At 41.0% G+C, this 26149-nt stretch overlaps 2 protein-coding genes across 4 annotated transcripts in view; one reads left to right on the top strand and one right to left on the bottom strand.

Annotated features, from left to right (window-relative positions):
- Positions 1-25938, top strand: part of LOC309633940 (olfactory receptor 1L3-like) — a 91304-nt gene extending 65366 nt beyond the window's left edge. The window contains 5 exon segments of the mRNA XM_082403358.1: positions 17313-17394; positions 20508-20580; positions 22302-22504; positions 22507-22770; positions 22773-25938. Coding sequence (XP_082259484.1) covers positions 22306-22504; positions 22507-22770; positions 22773-23236 — 927 coding nt within the window. The 5' untranslated portion in view covers positions 17313-17394; positions 20508-20580; positions 22302-22305 and the 3' untranslated portion in view covers positions 23237-25938.
- On the bottom strand, positions 1635-17305 carry LOC309633937 (olfactory receptor 1J4-like). Of its 3 annotated transcripts, XM_082403355.1 has the most exons (3): positions 11455-17305; positions 11008-11133; positions 1635-4492 (listed from the first exon to the last, which is right to left on the bottom strand). In XM_082403355.1, the coding sequence occupies exon 3, from the start codon at positions 4474-4476 to the stop codon at positions 3535-3537; it is 942 nt and encodes a 313-aa protein (XP_082259481.1). In that variant the 5' UTR covers positions 4477-4492; positions 11008-11133; positions 11455-17305; the 3' UTR covers positions 1635-3534. The 3 variants fall into 3 exon arrangements, with proteins under 3 accessions (XP_082259481.1, XP_082259480.1, XP_082259482.1); XM_082403354.1 differs by having other exon boundaries at positions 11008-17305; XM_082403356.1 differs by having other exon boundaries at positions 1635-4489; positions 11008-17305.
- Positions 25939-26149: the final 211 nt, after the last annotated feature.

The raw sequence follows: 26149 nt of genomic DNA, 5'->3' as shown, positions 1-26149 counted from the left end.
CCCACATATCCATCAAAAAGCTGTGGTATATCTACACACCAATTTTAAAAAAAGAATTGATAAACAGCACAACATGAATGAATCTCAAAATGTTTACACTGAATGAAAGAAGGCAGCAAGAAAAGAATACACACTGTATGATTCCACTTAAACTTCTAGAAGATGCAAACTAATCCATGTGACAGAAACAGATTAGTGGTTCCCCTGAGGCCAGATGGGAGGAGTAAAGAGAGAGCAGTAGGGTAGGCATCAGGGAAATTCATGATCTTGATGGCTTGTGGTGATAGTTTCATGGGTGTATACAAATGTCAAAACTAGTCAAATTGTGTACCTTAGATATACAAAGTTTATTGTATGTCACTTACACCTCAAAAAATCTGGGTGTTTTTAAAGAAACAATAAAAAAATCAAGTATGGTCATGTTATTCCTCTATTGAATCTCTTCCAATAGGTTCCAAAATCACTCAGACTGAAAACCAAAAATTCTACTATAATGGTTAATTTTTTTTTAAATTTTATTTATTTATTTATTTATGGCTGTGTTGGGTCTTCGTTTCTGTGCGAGGGCTTTCTCTAGTTGCGGCAAGCGGGGGCCACTCTTCGTCGCGGTGCGCGGGCCTCTCACTATCGCGGCCTCTCTTGTTGCGGAGCACAGGCTCCAGACGCACAGGCTCAGTGGTTGTGGCACACGGGCCTAGTTGCTCCGCAGCACATGGGATCTTCCCAGACCCGGGCTTGAACCCGCGTCCCCTGCATTGGCAGGCAGACTCCCAACCACTGTGCCACCAGGGAAGCCCAATGGTTAATTTTATGTGTCAACTTGGCTAGGCTGCAGGACCCAGGTATTTGGTCAAACACAATTCTAGATGTTTCCACGAAGGTATTTTTTTGGATGAGATTAACATTGCAATCAACAGACGCTGAATAAAGCAGATTGTCCTCCATAATGTAGATGGGTCTCATCCAATCAGTTGAGGGCCTTAAGAGAAAGACTGACCTCCCCCAAAGAAGAGGCAATTCTGATAATTCAAAAAGATACATGCACCCCAGTGTTCATTGCAGCACTATTTACATGGAAATGTAAATGCCAGGACATGGAAGCAACCTAAATGTCCATCAACAGAGGAATGGATAAAGAAGATGTGGCAAATATATACAATGAAATATTACTCAGCCATAAAAAAGAACAAAATAATGCCATTTGCAACAAAATGGATGGACCTAGAGATTGTCATACTGAGTGAAGTAAGTCAGACACAGAAAGACAAATATCATATGATATCACTTATATATGGAATCTAAAAAAAAAAGTACAAATGAACTTATTTACAAAACAGAAGTAAAGTCATGGATGTAGAAAACAAACTTATGCTTACCAGGGGATAAGGGAGGGAGGGATAAATTGGGAGACTGGGACTGACATATGCACACTACTATATATAAAATAGATAATTAATAAGAAACTGCTGTATAGCACAGGGAACTCTACTCAATACTCTGTAATGACCTATATGGGAAAGGACTCTTAAAAAGAACAAAGAGTGGATTTATATATATGTATAACTGACTTACTTTGCTGTACACCTGAAACCAACACAACATTGTAAATCAACTATACTCCAAAAAAGTTTAAAAAAAAAAAAAAGAAGAGACAATTCTGTCAGCAGGCTGCCTCAGACTCAAACTGCAACTTTTCCCTGGGTTTCCAGCCTGCCAGCCTACCCTGCAGATTTTGGACTTGCTAGCCTCCACAATGACATGAGCCAATTCCAATAAATCTCTCTCTCTCTCTCTCTCCACACAAACACACCCCCTATTGGTTCTATTTCTCTGGAGAACCTAGACTAACACACCTACTATGACCTTAAGTGCCCTACAAATCTGGTCCTCTGATATCTCTAAACTTATTGCCTACCATCCTCCCCTACTTGGCCCTGTCCAACTACAGAGGCCCCTCAATGTCCCTGAAATAGGCCAGGCACCATGTCCCCTCAGAGTATTTCCAGGTGCTGATGCCCATGCTTGGAATGATTTTGTCCATATCCTCCCATGGCTCACTTACCTGTCCTCACTGACATCTTTGTTTGATTGTTATCTTTCCAATGAGCTCTACCTGGACCACACAATGTTAAACTATGTACCTCACCCCCAGCACCCTTGCTCCCCTTTTTTATGCCTCCTTTATTCATAGAAGTTTTTACCTACCAACAAAACTTACAACTTACTTATTTCAGCCAAAAACCCATCTTCCATAGAGCTCGCATTCCAGTAAAGAAACAATGAAAATTTTAAAAATAAGTAAAGCTTATGGTGTGTTAGAAGGTTCAAAACTGCCGTGGAAAAAAAGGAACACAATGAGCAGGGACAGGAGTGTGGAATGTAAACTCTACAAGGGGGTTAATTTTTTTAACTAGTATTCCCAGAATGGAGAAAACTACGTGGCACATAATAGTCAGCAGTAAATATTTTAGTTTTTTCCTGTTAGAAATGAGATCTCTGGGAAAAAGACAACACTCATTTTCCCAGACTAAAATTAATCAGACAGCTGTAGGCTGTTCTCCACACAAAAATCCATTTTAGAGGGAAAAACAATAGCCTTCCTAGAATGGGGAAATATGGTAGTTGGATTGACTACTCTGTGGTTCCCTACTGTCACAGGCATAATCAAATTAAAGTTTATTTCGGTTTTAGCAAACAATCAAAAGTACTTTATTAACTAGATACTGCATTGAGAGGGTAAGCATTCTGGACTTTACCAAAACTAAACATTAGAAACTTAACTGAATATTTGTAGCTCTGGAAAACACTAGACAAGATAGAGGAAATAAGGAGCTGGTTTATATCTCATTTATTTCAACAGATAGAAACTGTGAGTTATAATGAAAAGTTATATTACCTATTACTAAGGAGGGTTCTTTAACCTATCAAAAGAATATTCCACAAAACTTAAACTGGCTCTACTTGAGATTCCAAATGTTCATTTCATTACAGAAAAGTGAAGTGCCATAACACATTTGAGAATCTTGACCGTCTACCACCTGGGGATCAGAAACTCAGGATATGAGAAGATATAGCTTGGTCCAAAATATAATCGTATTTCATACCTCTAATCTTAGCTTAAAACAAACCGGATTTCTTCATTAAAAGGAAGCATAAAATGTCAGTGTCATGTTTTCCTTTTGAGAGAGGCGGTTCGTGTGTGTGTTGTTATCTTAGCAAGTCTTTCTCTCTTCAGGAAGATAAAACAGTAGTGCAACGTATTCAGAATGATCAATCACATATCTGACTAATAAGGAGTTTGGTGCTTTGAAGACCACAAGTCATATGTATGTTGTGGGCAATGCCATATTTAGGATTATGGAAGAATAAATGGGCAACAGATAAGACGAAAGTGAAAGGGATTGGTCCAATAACGTAGTGACTGTAAAGGACAGATGGGAAGGTGCTAGAGACATGGGTGGTCGGCACGCAACTTTTTAAGAGGACATTTCTGACAAGGTCAGTGGGTGAAATAAGAACATGGCTAGCTGATCCTCACTTGGCGAAAAGTTGATTGTTTCTGAAAAGAATCCCCAGAGCCAATTTAATGTCTCTGTTCCTTAGGCTATAGATGAAGGGGTTCAGCATGGGAGTCACCACTGTGTACATCAGTGAGACAATCATGTCTTTGTCGTTGGAGTTGCCCGATGAGGAGGAAAAGTACAGTGCCATAATGGTTCCATAGAACAGAGACACCACAGAGAGATGGGAGCCACAGGTGGACAGGGCCCTGCAGATCCCTTTGGTAGAAGGGACCCTCAGGATGGAGACCCCAATGCGGCCATAAGAGACCAGGATGCCAGTCAATGGAAGAATGACAACCGCAGCCCCTGCAGTGAATATAACCAACTCATTAAGAGAGGTGTCTGAGCAGGACAGCTTGAGTAGGATGGGGAGGCTACAGAAGAAGTGGGGAATAATGTTGTCATCACAGAAGGGCACCTGGGCCAGCAGGAGGGTGTGCAGAAGGGCACTGCCACAGGAGAGGATCCAGGAGCCAGCCACCAGGAGCACACACGCCCTCTCCATCATGATGGTGGTGTAGTGGAGAGGGTGACAGATGGCCACATACCTGTCATAGGACATCACCGCGAGGAGGAGGTTATCAACACAACCGAAAAGTATGTAAAAATACACCTGTGAAATGCACCCTGCGTATGTGATAGATTGGCACTGAACCTGCATGTTCATCAGCATCTTTGGGACAGTGACAGATGAAAAGGAGACATCAGTGAGGGCCAAGTGTTTGAGGAAGAAGTACATGGGGGTATGGAGACGAGGGTCCAGCCTGATGAGCAGGAAGATTAGCAGGTTCCCCAGCACTGTGGTCAGGTACACGCCAAGGAACAGGGCAAAGAACACGCCCTGCTGCTCGGGCCGGATGGGGAGCCCCAGGAGGAGGAACTCGGACACGCTGCTCTGGTTCTCCCTCCTCATGCTGTTCTTATCTCTGCTGGGAATGAATAGAAACTGGAAACGTCAGGAACTTAGACATACTGAGCAGAGCGACTACCATACGGTCACATATGTTCCTCCACGTGGCTGTGTCACTGTACAGACAAATCTCACTGCATTGAGCTCACACGTTGGTGCCTCATACAGTCTGGTGAGAACAGTGGAATGTGATTTGTCTGAACACTGACACAGTCACTTGGAGACATCATTCAAACATCAATCAAACTCTTCAACTGAAATCAGGAATACCTCATTCTTTTTTTAACATAATGAAGACACTACGATAGACATTAGGGGGAGAGTAATAAATAAGATACAGTCCCTTCCATGGCTTTATAGCCAGACAGCTTATGTGCGTGTGTCTGTCTTGCACACACACACACACACACACACACCACTTAAAGCATTATTGGGAAAGTAATGTACCATGTACAGAATAAGTGCTGAACACATAAACTTAGAATGACAAGAAAGAAGGAAGGAAGGAAGGAAAGAAGCAAAAAAGGAAGGAAGGAAAAAAGGGAACATAATGGCAGTTCCTCAAAAACTTAAACATAGAATTACCATATGATCCAGAAATTTCACTTCTGATAATATATCCAGAAGAACTGAAAGCAGGGGCCAAAGAGATATTTGTATACCCATGTTTAAAGCAGCATTATTCACAATAGCCGAACGATGGAAACAATCTGTGTCCACTGACAAATAAATGGATAAACAAAATGTGGTCTATACTTACAATGGAATATTATTCAGCCTTAAAAAGGAAAGAAATCCTGACACATGCTACAACATGGATGAACCTTGAAGACATTATGCTAAGTAAAGTCAGACAGTCACAAAAGTGTAAATACTGTATAATTCCACTTATATGAGATTCTTAGAATAGTCAAATTCATAGAGACAAAAAAATAGAATGGTGGTTGCCAGGGGCTTTGTGCGGGGGAGAGAAATGAGGCGTTATTGTTCAGTGGGTACAGTTTCCATCTGGGAAGATAAACAATTTCTGGAGGTGGATGGTGCTGATGTTTGTACAACAATGTGAATGTGTTTAATGCCACGGAACTGTACACTTAAAAATCATTGAAATGGTAAATTTTATCTTATACGTATTTTAGCACAATAAAAAATTGTTAATTTAGAAAATATGTCACAAGGGTTAATAAAGGATTGACTGAAAAGAAGCAATCAAAAGGAGGGTGACCAGGGCTTCCCTGGTGGCTCAGTGGTTGAGAATCTGCCTGCCAATGCAGGGGACACGGGTTCGAGCCCTGGTCTGGGAAGATCCCACATGCCGCAGAGCAGCTTGGCCCATGAGCCACAACTACTGAGCCTGCGCGTCTGGAGCCTGTGCTCTGCAACAAGAGAGGCCGCGACAGTGAGAGGCCCGTGCACCACGATGAAGAGTGGCCCCCGCTTGCTGCAACTGGAGAAAGCCCTCGCACAGCAACGAAGACCCAACACAGCCAAAATAAATAAATAAATAAATAAATAAATAAATAAAAATTTAAAAAGGAAAAAAAAAGAAATAGTAGTTTTAAAAAAGGAGAGTGACTGAAAAGATAAATAAATAAATAGATTATTTAGGCAGGATGAGTGTGACCAAGATCACACATCAGGAACTGAAGATAACAAAGATAGGAGGAGGCCATCAAGCAAGATCAAATACCTTCCTGAAAATGTGTGTTGGCTTCTGGGGTTTCACTCTCACATCCAGGGAAACAGTAAACACCCAGACAATGGCCCCTGAAGAAGAGCACATCCACAGCACTTGACTCACTGCATTTTTAATAAATTTGCCAATAAATAACTTCCTTCATATCTGCTATTGTCTCTCTCTCCCCTTCCATCTCCAGTGTTTTAAAATGGCTGAGTTCTGAGCATACACGCAAAGTGAGTGACATGAGTATTTGCCCAATCATGTGGCCAGAGAGCCAAGATATTACAGATGTTGTAGGACCAAGAAGTTGTATCAGAACTCACAGTCGTTGGATTAACTTGGTAAGGTTCCAAACTTGACCCCACTATGTTCTCCAAAGTGGAAATGTGGAAATCATTAAACATCAATGAAGAAAATTTGGGGCCCTGGAGAAGTTCAGTAGCCTTCAAACCACCTGGACGAATTGCCATCAACTTAGCAAATTGCCATCAACTTAGCATAGCATAATTGTTTAAAGCTGCCTGTTTATGTCTAGAGGTGAGACAAGAGGTCAGGCTGTGAGGCTGTCTCACCAGGTCAAATGCATACACGTATTTCCAAGTCACTCAGCACTCAGCACTCTCTGCTTTACACCCATTCAAGGAGAGGAAAATTAGACTGTGAGTGTGTTATACACAAAAACAGACACACAGAGTGGCACACAGAGTGACACCCAGTGACACAGAAACAAAACCCAAGGTGCTTCTTTTTGGCCCTCTCTGATTTATACCCCTAGTCAAAAGTGTAAAGGTTTGTATGGATTCAGACCAACTTATATACAACTTTTAAATGGAATATTTTGTCACACACAACTTTTTAAAAACATGCAAACAAAAACTTTGCTACACTGTTTGTGTGGATGTAAAATGGTGCAGCTGCTATGGAAAACAGCATGAAGTTTCCCAAAAAACATTAAAAACAAAACTACCATATGATCTGGCAATCCTACTTCTGGTCCCACTTCTGGGTATATACAAGAAAGAATTGAAATCAGGATCTCAAAGATACATCTACACTCCCATGTGTATTGCAGTATTATTTACAATAGTTAAGTTATGGAAACAACCCAAATATCCATTGACAGATAAATGGATAAAGAAAATATGGCACATACATACAGTGGAATATTATTTTGCCTTTTAAAAAAAGGGAAATCCTGCCATCTGTGACAACATAGATGAAACTGGAGTGAAAAAGCCAGTCTTAACAAGGACAAATAGTGCATGATTTCACTTTAAGAAATTCATAGAAGCAGAGAATAAATGGAGGTTACCAAGGGCTGGGGAGAGGGGGAAACGTAGTGTTACTCAAATGATATGAAATTTCAGTTATACAAGATGAATTAGTTCTAGAGACCTGTTATACAGCATAGAGTCAAAAATAATATATTGTGCACTTAAAAATTCATTAAAAGAGTAGAGTCCCTGTTAAGTTTTCTTACCACAAAAAATGGACACAAGGAAATTTTTGGAGAAGATAGACATTTCAATGACCTTGACTGTGATGATGGCTTCACATGTGTGTGCACATGTCCAAACTTCTCAAATTGTATACATTCAATATGTACAGTTTTGTATAACAATTACACCTCAAAAGCTGTTTTAAGAAAACATACCAAGACCACATCCAGTCACCCAGACAACTCACAAACCATACACACACACACACACACACACACACACAGAAACTCCACTACACACATTAAGAATCACATGTAGTCAAACCCAACACACAAATAGCATAAAAAGAAGCAACATACGTCAACACAAGCACACACACATGCACTGCAGGAGATTTCCAGCCCTCTATTATCAACCCTTTACAGGACTTTCTACAATGATGGAAATATTCTGTATCTTCTTTGTCCAATACAGTAGCACTAGCTTCATGTGACTACTGAAGACTTGAAATATAGCTAGTGCAACTGAGGAACCAAAATTTTAATTTTAGGTAATTTTAATTAATTTTATTTCTATGGCCACTTGTGGCTGGTAGCACCATGTGGGTCAGTGTGTGAATCAGTCACTAAAAACACATGGTTATACAAGCAACGTAAACACAACTTTTCTCTCTCTTTCTTCTAGTCCTCATATCAACGCACGTATCTAGGAAAAGTGATGGTTCCCCACCTTGCTCAGATCGATGTCAATTCTTGCTGGTCCAGGCAGCTACCTGAACACTCATCTCTTATGCCTCCATGGCCTGAGGATCTTTAGTACCTTCCACGCCTGTTTACAAGAACTAGAACAATGAGAGGGAAGGTCCACATTTACCAACAGGACTAAGACCCCAGGGAACACAGCCCCAAGATTCTGGTTAGAGAAGAAGCCAGCTGAGCTAACTGCCCAATATCTTGCCTTCCTCTTGAGATGGATCTTGTGCAGGGGACAAAGGGGCTGAACCACTCGAGTCCCAGGAGAAGGTGTCCCTAATGTCAGTGACACTTTGGCCGCCCCTCTGCTTGGTCATGAGGAGGAGAGGCCGTGAACACCCTTGACTTTTGAAGAAGCCAGCAGTGGAAACTGCCCCTCCATACACTGCAGTAAGGTCCAGACAGAGCAGTACTAACCCTTGAGATTCCCACACCACTGACCCCAAAATGTATTAGAACACACGTTCCACTGCCACCACTTATTCCATCCACATAGAACCACAAAAGACCAACAAAGCAATCTTGATAAAAATGAACAAAGCTGTAGGCATCACCTAATTTCAAACTATTCTACAAAACTTCAGTAATCAACACAAAATGTTAATGGTGTGAAAACAGGCATATAGAAAATGGAACAGAATACGGAGCCCAGAAATAAACCCACACATATACCATCACCTAATCTTTGACAAGGGAGCCAAGAACACACAATGGGGAAAGGATAGTCTCTTCAATAAACAGTGTTGGCAAACTGGATACCCACATGCAAAAGAATGAAAGTGGACTCCCAATAGTGAAAACTATCTGTGACATCCCACCCTGGGGGCTAAACATGTTTGCCACCTTCATTGGCAACAGTGTGGCCATCCAGGAGCTGTTCAAGTGCATCTCGAAGCAGTTCACAGCCGTGTTCCAAGGACATGGATGGATCTAGAGGGCACTATGCTATGTGAAATAAGTCGGACAGAGAACAATAAATACCATATTATCTCACTCATAGGTGGAGTCTAAAAAACAAAACAAACAAACAAAATAAAATGAAAACAGACTCACAGATACAGAGAAGAAACCAGTGGTTGACAGAGGGGAGGGCACTGCGGGGATGGGGGCTGAAATAGGTGAAGTGGATGAAGAGGTATAAATCTCCAGTTATCAATTAAACAAACCATGAGGATGTAATATACAACATAGGAATATGGTCAATGATATTATAATAACTTTGGGGACAGATAGTTACTAGACGCATTTGCGGTGATCATTTTGTAATATATGCAAATGTCAAATCACCATGTAATACACCTGAAACTAACATAATATTGTATGTGAACTATATTTCAGTAAAAAAATAAAGCTGCCTGATGCCAGAATAGCTCCCAAACCAGAACAGTCCACAAACTATTGTTCATAATAAGGGTGAACATTTTGGTGAACATTTGGGTACTAGGCTAAGCGCTTTACCCATGTTTCCTAATTAATACCACACATCAACCTTACATTCCCAGATTTTTAAAAAATTGCACAGCTTCATCAAGAATTTGTGTTCTTTCACCCATTTTAGCTTTTAAAAAATAGAAACATAAAGATACAAATTCCATAGGTACAAAACAGTACAGTAGAGGACAGAGATGGCACACACACATATGTGAGTATATATGTATCTATAATATACATGATATATAATATATAATATACAAAATATATAATATATATTACTTTATATATATGTATCACCATTTTCTCTAATTTAAAATTTATCAAGTAGTAGCTACTTAATGTGATTCAATCTAATATGACTGTGTCATCAGAGCCCATGCTCCTAATCATTACACATGAAAACTTCCCCTTTTATCTGTTAGGGGAGTCAAGCATTCTATAATATTTTAGAGATGCAGGGAAGCCACAGTTGTCCAAAATTTTCTTAGTTCCCTGCCTAAGTAATTTCATTCATTCATATTCATATACTTCACAACTGCCAAAAATTCTCACATACGTTAACTTCTATTTAAACAATAAATATTTACTGAAGCCCTTTACGTTTCACAAGAAGTCTAATTCTTTCCATTTTATAGATGTGGAAACTAAGGCCAAGGAGTTAAGTAATTTTCCCAAGATCTCACCACTATTTGATTGATGGGGATTCTGCACTGTAGCTTCACACAGCATGATGCCTGGAGTTTCTCTGTGTGGTACGTTTCATGAAAAAAGTAAAGGGTTACAAAATCTGAGTGACTCAGTTACACTCAGGTATATGAAAGTGATAGCAGATCCTTTTTAGGAAACAGGGACTCGCTTGGAGCTTGGTTATTTTAGCCAATGGTGCCCCAGAAGGAGATCACTTAAGGAAATATTTGAGGTCATGAATGTTAATCAGATGCCCACAAACGCACATGCACACCTAGCCACACACTCACTACAAGCAGCACACACACTCCCATTCCTGGGAGGCGTGCTTCAACCCCTTCTGACCCAAACCCTTCTGGGGTGAAGGCAGTCAGCGTGGGGCAGTTAAGCCTATTCAGTCAATGGCACAGACATTAAACCACCAACAACAACCCATGCACATGGTAACATACAAACAGACAAAAGCAAACAGCACAGGTTCCTGCTCTCACACACAACTGTGTCACCCACAAACACAGCTCGCACACATGCTAGCACTTACTGCTGAGCAGTGGTTGAGCCCTCTCTGACCTCGGTTCCTTGGTGAGGTCGGGCATCTGCTCCAGCAGCCCCGATGTGGAGAGTTCATCCTCTCAGCTGTGATGCCCAGCCGGTGGGGAACATCCTCCTGTCATAACAACAGGAGGCAAATGTTAGGATCACGGGCATGACTCAGGAGTCCCTAATCGCATGTTAGGAAGCTGATAACTTGATCTACATGTGCTAAAACAGGGCCTGGGTTGGGTCTAACTCAGGAAAAGAATCAGGCTCTGAGTCAGGTACATAGTACACACACACATACACACACACACACACACAACTACCAAACAACACGTACACAAGCATACACAATACACACAGACGCACACACTTATGAACAGAGATATTCATACACAAACCCACAAGCACACAGGCAGATCCACTGCCAAGTGCAGGTTTCCACTCTGACCTCTGCTCAGCACTGGGACCTCAGACACTTCTTCGAGACTGTTGCCAAAATCCTCAGCTTCTCCGCAGGAGACTTGGTATCCAGACAAATGGAAGAAATATCTGTGGCCTCAGGGTTTCTACAGACTTTCATGTTCCTTAACCAGCTCCAGATAAATGAATCAAAAGATAACGTTTTAATTACCAATGAGAGAGCTGAAACAAAGTCCCCAAGTTTCTGGCTAATTTCTTGCTGTCCTTTGAGGAGCCAGAGGGACTGGAGTCCCAGAAGATGGTATCCCAGATGCCAGGGGTGCCCTAGACTCCCCTCCTCTGGGACATTGTTACAGCTGAGACAAAGGATTTGTTAACTTTCTATTTTGAAATGATTTCAGACATACAGAAAAGTTGTAAGAATGATACAAGGAATTCCTGTATCCACTTCATCCAGATTGCCCAATGGTTAATATTTTACTATGTTTATTTTATGTATGTATATATGCATGTATGTATATTTCAGGCTTAGATTTTCAGCCAGTATGCCGCAGCACGTGTTATCAGAAGACTCATGATATCAATTTTTCCAATTACTAGTGATTTTAACCTTGATCAATTGGTTAAGGTGTTGTCTGCCAGCTTCTCTACAGCAAGCTACTATTTTAGCCTTTGTAGTTAAATAAGTATCATTTGGGTAGATACTTTGAGATTATATAATCACAACGCTTCTCTTATTACAATTTCACCCACTATATTTAAAATCCATTGGTGACTCTTATACAAGAAAACTATTGCAAATGTGGTGGCCAAATGGTGATTTTCTAATTCTGTCGTTTCCTCCTATGTTAGTTGTATTCTCCTACAAGAAGGAACTTCCCCTTGTTCCCCATTAATCTGTTTCTTCATTGATTTCATTATGGACTCATGAATTCTTACTTATTCTCTGAGTTGTAATCCATTACCAATGTTATTCATTTTGAAGCTCAAATTATTCCAGATATGGCCAATGGGAGCCCCTTCAAGCTGGCTCCTGTGTTCCTGTGATTCACCGAGCACGTTTTACTTTCCGGCTCAGCAAAATTTCTCTGGTCTGGCCTTGATTCATAGCCCCAGCCCTAGAATCAGCCATTTTTCTAAGTAACTTTGGCTCTTTTTAGAGAAGACTGATATTCAAAGAACAAATTTGGTGTTAGGTGTGTTTGTTGCTTACAAGGCATCTAAGTGATCTTAGAGGATGCAGCTAGGAAATATATATGAAAGAAACACAGGACATAGAAACTAGGAATGGTTACCCATAGGAGATGGGTCAGGAGTGGGACAGAAAGAATATGGGATGGGAACCAATATTGATACATAATATATAAGTTTCAATCTGTTTATACATATTAAAACCCATGAGTTCAAGTTGATATATATCCAATTCTAGTTTGACACCATAGAGTTCTTTCCAGCCTCTCATTTTCCATGCACATGCCACCTTTCCCCAAGTGAGGAGTCATTCTCTTTTCCAGAATAAGTTTATTATTTCCTAAATCTTTAAATACAAGTAATTTCAGAATCTTGAACTCAAACCACTGTTAATGAGAAACTAACTTCAGCTCAAACACTTTGCTTAGTTTTTCCATTACTGTGAGAGTAGTTTATAGACAAAACTCTGTGTTTGATAATTACTTAATTATTCTATTTTACCCTTTAGTCTGATTATGATATTAATTTGAAGTATAGTTAGGCTCATTTTTTGGTTTTATTCTACTTTGTTTTATTCTCCATCATCTTCTGTTTATTTTTTTTAGTAGGTAAAAGATAACATAGTCAAAACTATACAAATAAATATACTCATCCCCCCATCTTTTCTATCCCATTCCCACCCACCTCCTGCAGGTAAAGTCTCATTTGTTTCTGATTTATTCTTTGTGTGCTTCTTCTTGCTCAGTGGGAAGTTACATATATATACTATTTTCCCTTCCTTTTTACACAAGATACTATAGATGCTCTTTTACACATTTCTTTCTTCCATTTAATAATATAGCTTGGAAATCCCTCCACATTGATTCATAGATACCTTTGTCATTATTTTTTCATAGCTGTGAAGTACTCAATTGCATTGATGCTCCATAGAGTTTCCTTTTAAAGTCCTAGAATAAGATAGCAGTGATGGGTGTACCAAATGCCATCTAACTGTATATCTCAAATGGTTAAAATGGTAAATGTCATGTTGTATACATTATGCTTCAATAAAAATTTTTTTAAAGAAAAAGCAAGACATAATCTCTACGTAAAGCACAGAAAAAGAATTATAAAATAATAGTAATATATGATTAATAGGTTAATAGAGGGGGAAATGGAATAACAAAATATATATTTAATTAATCAAAAGGGAGAAAGAGAAGAGACAATAAATATGAAATCAGATGTCTCCATTAGAAAACATATAGAAATATAGAAAATATAAATTCAAATACATTCTGATTATGTTAGATGTAAAGAGATAAATTCTCCAGAAATATAATGATTGTCAATCTCCATAAAAAGAGCAAAACCCAACTTTACACTGTTAACAACTAATACTTTACAGATATAAGGATATAAAAAATTTAAAGTAAAGTGATGGAAAAAAAGTAACGTGTAAACACTAACCAAAAGAAAGCTGATATATCTATACTAACAACAGAAGAAGTAAATGAGGACTTCCCTGGTGGTGCAGTGGTTAAGAATCCACCTGCCAATGCAGGGGACATGGGTTTGAGCCCTGGTCCGGGAAGATCCCATGTGCCACGGAGCAACTAAGTCCGTCCACCACAACTACTGAGCCTGTGCTCTAGAGCCCGCAAGCCACAACCACTGAAGCCTGCGAGCCACAACTACTGAAGCCCGCATGCCACAACTACTGAAGCCCGCGAGCCACAACTACTGAAGCCCGCATGCCACAACTACTGAAGCCCGCGCACCTAGAGCCTGTGCTCTGCAACAAGAGAAGCCACCGCAATGAGAAGCCCGCGTGCTGCAATGAAGAGTAGCCTCCACTTGCCACAACTAGAAAAAGTCCACGCGCAGCAACAAAGACCCAACGCAGCCAAAAATAAATAAATTTATTTTAAAAAAAGAGTTTATTATGATTCAGTAATTGGCTCAAGATCTACCAAAATCATGACTTCCAGTTTTCATATATCTGCCTCTCTCTTCCCATCTTCCTCTTCTCCAGGAAACCACATCATTTTTATTCTCTCTAAGTGCTATTGAAACCTTTGTTTTCCCACAAAATTTCCTGGAACTAATTTATATTTGACTGGTGACTTTCGATTCCCTTGATATCCTTCTGATTTCAATGAAATTTCTGTGATGAACTGCCTTTTTGAAAGTCACTGCAATGATTTCGGAAAAGAGAAAAGCAGAGAGACAGAGACAGTGACAAGATGAGACACTTATAAAACTGAAACTTCCACCAAACAAGGAATGTGTCTGGTCCAACAGTTATGCGGGGATCATGCCTCTTCCTTCTTCCATATCTTTGACAGCAGAATGTTCCGGGCTCTGTAGTGAATAAAAGCCCAAGGCTTAGCCCTGCTTAGCCAAGTGACCTAGTAGCTCAGCACACAGCTGCCCCGATGATCAGGCCAGTGTGCATGGGGCTGAGCTGCCTCTGGGTCTCTACCCTGGTCATCTGGTATGTGTGCCTCACAGGCACTGGCTCCTCTTGTCCCCTCTCTTTTTTTTTTTTTTTGTCCCCTCTCTTAGCTTCAATTCCCCTTAGGGATTCCCCGGTTGTCACCATCACTACCATTCAGATCTGTCTGCTTCCCAGGGAAAGATCTATTGTATGTACTTAGAATTATTCTCAGTAGCTTTTGAGGAGAGAATTAAAACTCATATGTGAACATTGAAGGCAGATATAACTAGGAGCTTCCAGAACCGGACAGAGACATATTGGGCTGCTCTGGGAAGTAAAGAGTCATCCTGTGCTCCAGACAAGGACTTTATTCTGTTACTTTTGTTTCATCCTTTATTCTCTATTATTCACTCCGTGATTTTAAACTTTATTTTATATATTAATATTTTATCATTTACTATTCTCCTACATTATTTCTGGAGGTATTATTCAGTAGGTCTTATGTGAGGCCTGTGAATCTGCACTTTAATAAGCACCCCCTAGAGAAAACCAACCTGGTCTTTTTTTTTTTTTTTTTTTAATTTATTTATTTTTGGCTGTGTTGGGTCTTCGTTTCTGCGCGAGGGCTTTCTCTAGTTGCGGCAAGCGGGGGCCACTCTTCATCACGGTGCGTGGGCCTCTCACTACCGCAGCTTCTCCTGTTGCAGAGCACAAGCTCCAGACGTGCAGGCTCAGTAATTGTGGCTCACGGGCTCAGTACTTGTGGCTCACGTGCCCAGTCATTCCGTGGCATGTGGGATCTTCCCAGACCAGGGCTCGAACCAGTGTCCCCCGCATTGGCAGGCAGACTCTCAACCACTGCGCCACCAGGGAAGCTCCCAACCTGGTCTTTATGTGAGAAGGTGCATGATTGAAAATTTCTGATCACTCCTTATGTCCCATTGTTTGTATTTCTTGGATTCATGCCTATAGTAATACTATATGAGCTGTATAAAGCTACCTGTATACAGACACTCACTGATTGCAGCATTGTTTGTAATAGTAAAAAATTAGAAAAATTAGAAACAATCTAAATGTCCATCAATAGGGAATATAATAAATAATGGTGCAATTTTTCCATAGAAAGAAATAACATGTAATAGTTACAAATAATGAGGTATATCTCTATCACTGACCTGAAAACCATTACGAATAAAGGGCAAAATGTTTAAGAGTAAGCCTGTTAAGGTAAACATATATATATATGAATGTGTATATATACAAGTATATATGTTTGTGAATCTGGTGAGATTACATACCCAGAAAGAAAACCTCCCATTTAAAATAGTTAATTCTAGGAAAGAACAATGGACTGGAGAAGAAGGAAATAATGTATGCTTTTCAGTTTGTGCATATTTGTAATATCTGAATTTTTTAAAAGGGGACATACATTTTTGTATTATTAAAACACTAATCACTAAGAAAAGTGTAATAAAATCTATTGCTCTGGTGTTCATCAAAACTCACCATCACTGAGTTTTGTTTAAACAGCAATAATATCATGTCATGATAAGAAAGAGGTGATATAAAGGAGGTCAGATCAGCAAAGGGACCCTCCACTGAATGTCCTCATTCTCATTTTGGAGAGAAACTAGATAAAGAGGAAACACTCCCTGCATGAAGCAATCTCACCTCTACATAACGTAGAGTTGTCCTTTATCACTATCAACACTTTGGCTTGTTAGCCCACTTTATGGGTGGAGAAACTGTGTCCCCAGAGAGGTTAAGTAACTTGGCCTCGACCACTTCCCTGGTGAGGACAGGACCCCGTACCTAGAAAGTGGTCCAGAGACCATGTTCTCAGCCTCCGCAACAGGCAAGGCATAACCTCGCTTCAGGGAGGAGCCAAGATGCCTGGGTTCCAGTCTTGGCTCTAACAATAAAAATGTCATGATAATAAGGTCCTTCCACACACCAGGCCTCAATTTCCCCCTTCTTTAAGATGAGGGAATTTGACTACATGATCTCTAAGAATTTCTCCAGCTCAGAGCCCCTCTATGTCTGTTTTAAAGTTGAAGCAATGAGAAATCAAAAAGCACCTTCCAGGAGAGAAGGCTCGTGCTATTCCTGCGTGGACTCTGCCCCACCCACACGCGTTGAATGAAATGGAATGCTGCTCTTAAGACAGCGACTTGATGTCCACTGCAATTCTTCCTTACATCTGTTCAAAATCCTAAATGACCATCCAGGCATTCTTTCCTTTTTCAAATATTTATCAGGGGACTTTTATGTTCCAGGCACCGTGCCAGGTTGGGTGGTGTAGCAAAGATCCAGATGCAGTCCATGTCCTTGCACAGCTCAAGTGGGGAAGACAGCCTTGTAAGTACTGAGATTCAGTTCTGTGTTATGTGTGCCGAAGGGGTGTCTGATCCAGAACTGGTGGAGGAAGGACAGGCCAGGATTCTGAAAGGATGGTGTGTCTATTCTGAGTGACTGCCAACCACCAGAGCTAACAAACAGGGGGAATGAGCATTTCAAACAGATGGAACAGTAAGTCCCCAAGGCAAGAAGAAGGAAAAACTGCTGGCATGAAAGAGAACAGGGAGGGAGGCAAGAGATGAGATGCACAGTCCAGCAGGAGCCAAGCCATGGGATGCTCAGTAAGCTCAAGAAGGAGTTGCCCTTTAGTTTGTGGGTAACGGGGAGGCTTACGCAGCAGAAAGTGACTGTTATGGGTTGAACTGTGTCCCCCCCAAAAAAGATATATTGGAGTCCTAGTCCCCAGGCCTCAGAATGTGACCTTATTCGGAGATAGGGTCTTTACAGAGGTAATCAAGTTAAAATGAGGTCGGCAGGGTGGGTCCTAATCCAACATGACTGGCATCCTCATTAAAAGGGGGAAATTTGGACACAGAAACACACATGCAAAATGGAAGAGGATGGGAAGGGACACAGGGAGAAGACCAACATCTACAAGCCAAGTAGAGAGGCATGGAGCAGAACCTTCCCTCACAGCCCTCAGAAGGAACTAACCCTGCTGACACTTTGACTGCTAACTTCTAGCCTCCAGAACTGTGAGAAAATAAATTTCCATTGTTTATGCCACTCAAGGCGTGGTACTTTGTTACAGTAGCCCCAGCAAACTAATATAGCGACTTATCCAAATTTGCATTTTAGAATAATTGATCTGCTTACAGTGTTGAGAAGAAATTGAAAGGGGACAAGAATGGCTGCACGGAGGCTATTTTGGAGGCAGGAGATGATAAAGGTCTCCATTTGGGTAGTGATGGCAGAGACCCAGAGACGCTGACAGGCAACATCTCCAGGATGTGATAATAGGTTGGGTGTGGGAAATTAGAGGAAATGAGGAATCAAGGGCAGTGTCTGGTCCAGGTTTGTAGCTCAGGTAAACACATGGCCAGAGCCAAGTCTAGTCAACCACCCCATCAAGAATCACAGGCACAAGTTCTACACAGACAGGCAACTTGGGGATACATGTCATTGTCACCTCCATCATCTTAACACCCAATTCTGACTTTTATCTTGAGGTACCCCCAGCCTCATCAATGCCAGGAATGACTTCATTTCCTCCACAAATATTTCTTTTTTTCTTTTTGGCTGCGTTGGGTCTTCGTTGCTGCGCACGGGCTTTCTCTAGTTGCGGCGAGTGGGGGCTACTCTTTGTTGCGGTGAGCGGGCTTCTCATTGCGGTGGTTTCTCTTGTTGCGGAGCATGGGCTCTAGGCGCACAGGTCTCAGTAGGTGTGGCACACAGCCTCAGTAGTTGTGGCTCGAGGACTCTAGAGCGCAGGCTCAGTAGTTGTGGCGCACAGGCTTAGTTGCTCCGCGGCATGTGGGATCTTCCCGGACCAAGGCTCGAACCCGTGTTCCCTGTATTGGCAGGCGGATTCTTAACCACTGCGCCACCACGGAGGTCCCCACAAACATTTCTTGACCACTCACGATGTGCCAGACACTGCACTAAGCTCTGGGGATAGAATGGTGAGGGAAAGGAAACAGATTCCTGTGTATTAGGTCAAGAAGAAGACAAACATCAATCACATTAATAAATGAATAATTACAGACTGTGATAAATGCCATAAAGGAAGGGAAAGGAATGCCATGGGAGCATAGAACAGGGTGACTTGACCCAGAAAAAGTATTGGCTGAGCTGATATCCAAAGGAAGACAGAGAGGAAAAGCGTGCTGGGCAAGGGCCATAAAAGGCCAATGTCGGAAGGATCTTAACACACTTGAGGAATAGGATGCAGCCCTTGGGGAAGAGAGGCATGAGATGAGGCTGGAGGGAAATAGGAACTCAATACATATTAAATGAAGGGAGGCTTCGTGCTGGATTGAGTAGCCTCTCCCCAAAATTTATATTCACCCAAAACTTCAGAATATGACCTAATTTGACAGTAGGATCTTTGTAGAGGTAATCAAGTTAAGATGAGGTTATACTGGAGTCAGGCACCCAAAGGCTGGTATCTTTCTAAAAAGAGAGAAATTTGGACACAGACACAGAGAGGAGAAGGCTGTGTGAAGACACGGAGGAAAGATGGCCATACGAAGACAGAGGCAGAGATTGATGTGATGCATCTTCAAGCCAAGGAGCACCAAGGATTGCCCACAACCACCAGAAGCTAGGCAAGAGATCTGGAGCAAAATCTCCCTCAGAGTCTCCAGAAGGAACCAACCCTGCCAACAACTCAATTTTGAATTTCTAGCCTCCAGAACTGTGAGAAAATGCATTTTTATTGTTTTAAGCCACCGGTTTGTGGTACTTTGTTACATCAGCCCTAGGAGACAAACACAGACTTTAACCTAAAAAGTTAGGTGATCAAATTTTTATTGTTAAAAGATCATTGTGGCTGCAGGGCAGAGAATGATGGGGGGGGGGGCGGTGCATCAAGAGGAGACATGGGAACAACGTATATCATTTTGATGACACGGCAATAATCTAGGTGGGCAATGATGGCTTTCAACAGAGTGCTGGCGGGGGAGAGGAAAAGAATTGCAAGATTCAAGAGATATTTAGGAGGCAAACCCATGGAGATCCTTGAAGAAACAAAGCCCACATGATGGGTACTATATAGAATGCATAAAAATGGGAAAATCATTGATTCCAGCAACACCTACCCACCATGCTTCTAGCTTTAGTCTCCTCTGTTTTCATAGCCAAAGTCCTTTCCCTTCTCTGCATTTAGTCTAGCTCCGCCCCTCCTTCCCCTGCTGCTAGTTTCTTCTTTATCAAACATTTCCCAGTCATCCTGTTGACATATCGTGTTTGTGGTTTACAAACTGGTTTCACACCCATGTTCCTTGCTTTTCTCTTGAGAGCCGGTTTTATTTTGTCTTATGGATGTGGAAAGTGAAACTCAGAGCTGTGAAGGGATTTTGCCAAAGACACATTGTGAGTAGATAGTGGAGCCAAGATTTGAACCCACATCTTCTGTCTCTATATCCTGAATATTTCCCTCTGCCCTGCCACAGATACACAGCTCCACAGATACACATCTTCCAGCCCACACAAGGCTTGAGAGAGGTCCTGTGTCTAGCAATTATGGTAAGAGACTACATGTAACATTGATTTTGCAAGCCTGTCATCACTGGAATAAAGATGTTACGGTGGAAAATTCCACAGTGAAAAACAACACCCCTGCACATTTGTTTCTGGCATAAACTTTTGAAGCTTTATGAAAGCATTTTGTGTTTCAAACCATCCTGATTGGGATCCAGGCTCTGGCCTTTCTGGGCTGTGTGATCTTGAGGAAAGCACTTAACACATCTAACCTCAATTTTCTTTTTTTTTTTTTTTAACTGGGAATACTGTTTTATTAAGTTAGTTAGTGAAGGCCTATCCAATAACAGCATTTAATCAAATTATAAACAAAAGAAAGCTAATGTTGCAATAGTCATTTCACTCAAGATATTATATATGGCAACATAATAGGAGTAAAGAATAATTACACAAAAAGGTAAAAGGAACAATCTAAAAATAAGATACAACAACCATGAACTATCAACAGAGATCCTGTTATGGAAGTTGCATGATTAAGAACATGAAATTCCATAATTAACCTCAATTTTCTTATCTGTTAAAAGGGAATGTTGTTGAGAACCAGATCAGAGAGTTTTTTTGTGTAATATACATAAAGTATTTAGCTCACTGCCTAATACATAGTAAGGCTTAATAGGTCTTAGGCATAACTATTATTTCTCTTAATTGCATACTCATTTTCAAATCATACAAAGCACAAATAAATATTTCTCCTACCAAATCTCATAAACTCAGACGAAGGGTGGTCAAACAATGAAAAAATATGAAGGCTATTTTTGCAAAGAAATACAGAATAATTGTTTTCAAGAGCATCCAAGCACACCTGACAGAAGAGAGGATTTGAGCAGGAAATAAAGGAAGAAGTGAAGTGGGTGGCGGAGCAGGAGAAGTGGAGGCGGAGAAGGGAGGTATTTACTATCCCAGATTACAGACAAGGACACCAAGAATCAGAGATGTTAGGTAATCAGCCCGAGACCACACAGCCAGAAAGTGAAGGAGCTGATTTCAAAATGCATGCTCTTAGCAAAGACACCACGCGATGCTTGTTGCTTTCCAGTGCCTCTGTCACTACACCTGTAGCATTTTATTACACTTATTTGTTTAAAAGTTTCCTACCAGACTCTAATCACCCTACCAGACTCTAATCACCTTAAGAATAGGAACTGAGAATTACTCATCTTCATGATCTCAGTGTTGGGTTCCCAGTGAGTGTTTAATACAATGATGCTGAATAATTGTCAGAGCATTAAATCCTCAACATCTAAGAATGTTTTAATACATAGGTTCATATATAATATAGCTTTTTGACCAGGTTTGAATTAAAATATTGGCTCTGAAAGGGTGACTATAAACAGTGTGCCTATGTCAGCATTCATCTTATTTATGATTCACTGAGTTGTTTGGTTTTTTATTTATTTGTTTTGTTTTGTTTGCAAGGATGGTAGAAAGATGAGCTTCAACCTGACATATCTAATAAGTATTTGTGGGGAACTAGAGAAATATGCATCCCTGAAGTACACCTGGGATTCTTTCTGAAAGGAAATCCACTCTCTAATGTCCTTGCATTTAACACAGGTTAAACTTTATTGTTCAAGTTATTTTTGTGGACTGTGGAAAGGAAGACAGAATCATGGACCCTTTATAGGAATCCTAGGAGAGATAGGAATAAACTGAAACTTGTTGAATTGAAAAATCTAGGATATTTCTATATTCATTTGCATATGCAGGACCATGGAGAGAGCTAACCAAACCTGCAGTGTCTCTGAGTTCATCCTCCTGGGACTCTCCTCCCAGCCCGAGAACCAGAAGCCACTCTTTGCCCTATTCTTCGTCATGTACATGGTCACCATGGTGGGAAATTTTCTTATCATCCTGGCCATCCACTCTGACACTCAGCTCCAGACACCCATGTATTTTTTCCTTAGCATTTTATCTTTATTGATGTTTGCTACACAACAATCATCGTTCCCAAGATGCTGGTGAACTTGCTGTCAAAGAAGAAGTCCATCTCCTATGCTGAGTGTATGACCCAGATGTATTTCTTCTTGGCTTTTGCCAACACAGAAATTTACCTCCTGGCAGCCATGGCCTTTGACCGCTGTGTGGCCATCTGTGACCCCTTCCACTATGTCACTACCATGAGCTACTGCCCTTGTGTCCTACTGGTGGCCTTCTCCTGTTCCATGTCTCACCTCCATTCCTCTTACTGGTTCTCCTGATAAATAGTCTTCTCTTTCGTGACTCCAGTATTATCCACCACATCTTCTGCGACATCAACCCTCTGCTGAAATTGTCCTGCTCCTCTACATTTGTCAATGAAATTGTAATTAACACAGAAGGACTGATAACCTTAGTGACCCCCTTTATGTGCGTTATCATCTCTTACCTACGAATCTTCATTGCTATTCTTAAGATCCCCTCAGCTGCTGGGAAACATAAAGATTTCTCTACCTGTGGCTCCTACCTCGCCATGGTGACTCTCTTTTATGGAAGCATTATTTATGTTTATTTCCGACCCCTGTCCTCCTATACCATCAAGGACCAAGTGGCAATAGTCATCTACACAGTTCTGTTCTCCATGCTGAACCCTTTTTTCTACAGCCTGAAGAACAAAGACATGAAGAGGGGACTGAGGAAGCTGATGAGCAGGAGGGTGTCCTAGGCAGCACCCCCATGGGCATGCTCAGGGCACCCCTGCGGGACCTCATTTCTGATGATTCCTGGTGTGTACCTCAAGCTACTGGAGGTTAGCATACCTAAGCCAAGAGTCCATAAGAAGTGGTGTAAATGGCAAGACTAGAATATTACACCCAGTCTTATTTATTTATAGTAGAATTATATAAGTATATGATATATATTAATATATATCTTATATATATACCCACCAATCAAAGCCACCTTATTAGGGCCCCCTGATTGGCCCAGAGTCTTTGCACACATTCCTCATTCCCCCTCCCATTCTCTTTTCTCATTCACTCCTTACAAGTGCAGCTGAAAACTAATGTTTTTCTTTAATTTCTCTTGACTGAGTATCTCCTTATTCAATCAATCATGGGCACAGAATGGCAGATTACATGGGGATATATGAAACCTAGAGATAGGTAAGGGGAAAACTTTCTCCTTCCAGAGCTCTTGAGAGGCAACTGGGCTCTGACCATAAGCACGAAAAGGCCTCCATATTTAAGAACATGAAATGTCTTGGTCCATGTGGAGACAGGCTAGCAGCTGGCCTGATGAGTAGGAAAAGTTAGGGCCTGTGCTATACTTGGAAGTTAGTTTCTATGGTATAATTCTTCAATAAAATATTATTAACAGGTGTAGCCTTTTCTTTACTGTACTCTGGCCACCTGGGGAAGATTCTGTGCCCATTCATGACACAAAATGGAATAGGGTGCAGCAGTGTTTCCTTCCTTCTGGCCAGACTGGGAGGTCTGCAAAAGCTTCTGGCCACATCAGAGTCTAGCAGCAAAACTGCAAGGATCAGCTCATGATTCTCTGAGGCCAGGACTGGGGAAACACTTAGAAAAATCTGGAAAACAGGGAGATGCATCCTTCTAGGTCCCATCCTAGACTAGGTGAGTCAGAATCTCCAGAGAAGAGGCTCAGGGATTTTTAACAAGCATCTCAGATGATCTGAGGCAACTGGCTCTATACCATGTTGTGGAACTGCATTTAGGAATGACCACTCTACACCAGGATGTCTACAGCTACATGGACAAGGAGAGGGGCTCTGCAAGGCAGAGAAGACAGAAAGTATCAGAACTCAGTAGCTTGAACTCCACTTTAATTGCCCCTAACTGTCCCTTAATTGCTGTTACAGTATAAAAGTAGACCTGCCAGCACCCTAGTGGACATCTCTACTGTCCTTCTCCCATTTGCCTTCCCAACCCTGCTGCCTCCATCATGATTCCTTAGATCCACTTTTTACTTCTCTGACCAACCTCTACTGGGCCACTCGTTTTAAGTGCAAACTGCCCAAAGACCACACACTCTATTATGCCCTGAAGAAAGATGAGCATTTATAAAAACCATGACTCATCATAAAAGTCAAATTACATGCAATATATACTCTTTCAGAAGGAAGAAAAACTTATAATTCATTTAGAAAGATTGTTTACAAAAAGATGGTTTATGTTTATCCTCAGGAGTAATTAGGAAAATACAACTCAGAACCACGGTGAAATATTATTTCGCACACAACAGATGGACAAGAAAAACAATATTTCTGGCAATTCTGAGTGTTGGTGAGTGTAGGGAACAATGAAAGACTCTTGACAGTGTACAAAGGAGTATACAAAGGAGTATAACTTGATTTAGTCACTTTGGAGAGCAATTGCCCTTATTTTTCATACTAAAATTGAATATGTACATTCCTAGTGAGATGGCAGTTTGAGCTGTAGGTATAACAAGATAGTTTCACTGCTCTAAAAATGCCCTGTATTTCACCTATTCATCTCCTCCCACCAAAAAAAAAAAAGCCAAAAAACAAAAACAAAACCCCTCTGGCAACCACTGATATTTTTAACTGTCTCTACAAGTTTTGCCTTTTCCAGAATGTCATATAGTTGTAATCATAGAATATGTAGCCTTTTCAGACTGACTTCTTTTACCTAGCAATATGCACTTAATGTTCTTCTATCTCTTTTTGTGACTTGATAGCTAATTTCTTTTTATTGCTCAATAATATTTCATTGTATAGATGTACCACAGTTTGATTATCCTTTCACCTATTGGTTGTTTCCAGTTTGGGGCAATATTATGAATAAAGATGCTGTAAACATTCATGTGTAAGAACATTTGGTTTTTAATAGTGAAAAACTGGAAACAGCCCAACTGTCCATCAGCAGGCAGATGGACAAAAAATTGTAGTATAGCCATTTATATGAAATATACAGGATCTCACCTTATTGTGATTGTGAATGGGATCATTTCTTTAAATCCACACCCACTGTACAATGTGAAGCACCTTTCAAGTCCTTATAGAGCAAGTATCTTGAATTATATAGAAACCAAGATGGCTTTGCTTTATAGAGCTAGAAGTGAGCCATCAAGATATTATCTGAGGGGCTTCCCTGGTGGCGCAGTGGTTGAGAATCTGCCTGCCAATGCAAGGGACACGGGTTCGAGCCCTGGTCTGGGAAGATCCCACATGCCGCAGAGCAACTAGGCCCGTGAGCCACAACTACTGAGCCTGTGCGTCTGGAGCCTGTGCTCTGCAACGGGAGAGGCCGCGATGGTGAGAGGCCCACGCACCGCGATGAAGAGTGGCCCCCACTTGCCACAACTAGAGAAAGCCCTCGCACAGAAACGAAGACCCAACACAGCCAAAAATAAATAAATAAATAATTAATTAATAAAAAAAAATATTATCTGAGATCTGGGCCTCTATAAATTCTTGTATCAAGTTCATGCCTCAAATAATGCAATGGACTGCATGCTTATGTTCCCCCCAAATTCATATGTTGGAATCCTAACCCCCCCATGTGATGGTATTTGGAGGTGGGACCTTTGGGAGATAATTAGGTTATGAGGGTGAAGCCCTCATAAATGAGTTTAGTGTCCTTATAAAAGAGAG

This window comes from Balaenoptera borealis (genome assembly GCF_965194805.1).
Source record: "Balaenoptera borealis genome assembly, chromosome: 8".
Taxonomy (NCBI): Eukaryota; Metazoa; Chordata; class Mammalia; order Artiodactyla; family Balaenopteridae; genus Balaenoptera; species Balaenoptera borealis.
The sequence above is the reverse complement of the archived record's forward strand: the minus strand, read 5'-3'. Positions and strand labels throughout refer to the sequence as shown.

What these genes read in the sequence shown, in the direction of transcription:
- LOC309633937 (XM_082403354.1), bottom strand. Translation starts at nt 4,476, where the DNA reads ATGAGGAGGGAGAACCAGAGCAGCGTGTCCGAGTTCCTCCTCCTGGGG.